The 1,711-nt window shown below is 64.6% G+C and overlaps 1 protein-coding gene across 1 annotated transcript; it reads right to left on the reverse strand.

The window, feature by feature from the left end:
• Positions 1 to 6: 6 nt before the first annotated feature.
• On the reverse strand, positions 7 to 1,659 carry LOC104069481 (tropomodulin-4-like; the record flags this gene model as incomplete). The annotated part of the gene is made up of 5 exons (XM_009579005.1): positions 7 to 98; positions 187 to 330; positions 533 to 640; positions 1,188 to 1,318; positions 1,570 to 1,659. Coding segments are annotated over 5 exons (565 nt in total), but the record flags the coding sequence as incomplete, so codon positions are not given.
• Positions 1,660 to 1,711: the final 52 nt, after the last annotated feature.

The following is a 1,711-nucleotide window of genomic DNA, read 5'->3' on the forward strand; positions in this document are numbered from 1 at the left end:
CCTTGCTGCGTGAAGTGGTAGCCGAAGCGCACGACAGAGGGGCACTGCTCCAGCATGGTGGCCATCTCCATCTCCACCGTGTCGCCCAGCCGCTGGCACTGCGGGACCGGCGTGAAACCAGGCACACCGGGAAGTTGGGGACGTCCCTGTCCCCTCCCTGGGCCACCCATGGGTGCCCGTCCCTACCTGGTTGTCCACCTTGAGCTCGCTCAGGGTGGCGTTGTGGTACATGGCCTTGATGATGCTCATCATGCCGGCACTGGTGATGAAGTTGGATTCGATGTTGAGGCTCTCCAGGGTCTTGTTCTCCATCAGCATCTCGGCCACGGCCTGCGTGTCACCTCAGGGTGTCACCTCAGGGTGTCACCCACCCCTCTGGAATGTCCTGGGCCACCGATGCCCCAGGTGACGGTGGAAAAGCCACCGTCACCTGGGCTTGCTGGTGCCCAGGATGGAACTGGGGGCAGGGGACTGTGTCCCCTCCCTGTCTGGGGATGTGTGGGGACATGGGGGACACGGGGCTGGGACTCACGCTGGCCACAGGGTCATTGCTGCGGGTGGCTACCAGGCTGAGCTTCTTGACGTGGGTGTTGGTTTTCATGGCCTCGCAGATGGCTTTGAGTGTGGAGACGGGAATGTCCTGCGGCAGGGGGACATGGGTGTCACCAGGGGGATGTAAGTGGCATCGAGGGGGTGGAGATGTCTCCAAGGGTAGAGGGACATCCTCGAGGGGGTGCTGGATGTCACGCAAGGGATGTAAGCGGCACTGAAGGCATGTGGGATGTCACCAAGGGGGACATGGATGCTCCTGGATGAGAACGAGCACCCTGGGGTGCCCTGGAGCCACGCCAGGATGGGGACAAACACCCCAGGGATGACCCAAGACAGGGACCAACCCTGCAGGGACGAGCAGCACCCTGGGACAGGGTGACCAAGCCTCATGGGGACACCCCAGGGTGGGACCCATCACCCCGGCACCATCCCGGCCAGGGAGCAGCACCCAGGGCCACCCTGGGGGCCACAGTGGTGCATGGCAACCAGCACCTTGGGGTGCCCTGGAGACACCCTGGGATAGGGACCAGCCCCATGGGGACACCCCAGGATGGGGATTGGCACCCCAGGACCTGGACTAGCACCTTGGGGACACCCTGGGGACACCTTGGGGACACTGCCAGCAGGTCCCTCACCTTGATGTTGTTGAGGTTGACGTCCTCCAGAGCCCCGTCATTGGCCTGGATCTGCCGCAGCGTCTCCTCCACGTTGGTGGGATTCGGGGGCTCATCCGGCACCGGCTTGTACGTGTCGGGCTTCACCACGCCTGGGGCACACACGCGTGTGCACAGGGAGAGGCGTGACCGCGCAGGGGGATACGGACGCGCAGGGACACGTGCGTTTGCACGCGTGCGTGGGGTCACCACGGGGAATCCCAGAGGGGTTCTGGTCCCCAAATTCCCCCTGAACAGCCCCGTGGCCTCCGTGTCCCCTGTTCTGGGGGAGCTTGTCCCTGTGTCCCCTGTCCCGGGAGGGCTTGTCCCCGTGTCCCTGTCCCCGTGTCCCCAAGGCACTCACTGTTGATGCCCTCCGTGTTGGAGATGGTCCCGCTGCAGATCGCGTCGTAGTACTGCTTGTTGCTCATCAGCGTGTACATGCCCAGGATGGCTGCGGGGCCGGGGGGGTCAGCGAGTACCCCGGGACCCCCCCGGTCCCCTTG

This window comes from Fulmarus glacialis, unplaced genomic scaffold, assembly GCF_000690835.1.
Source record: "Fulmarus glacialis isolate BGI_N327 unplaced genomic scaffold, ASM69083v1 scaffold18960, whole genome shotgun sequence".
Lineage (NCBI taxonomy): Eukaryota > Metazoa > Chordata > Aves > Procellariiformes > Procellariidae > Fulmarus > Fulmarus glacialis.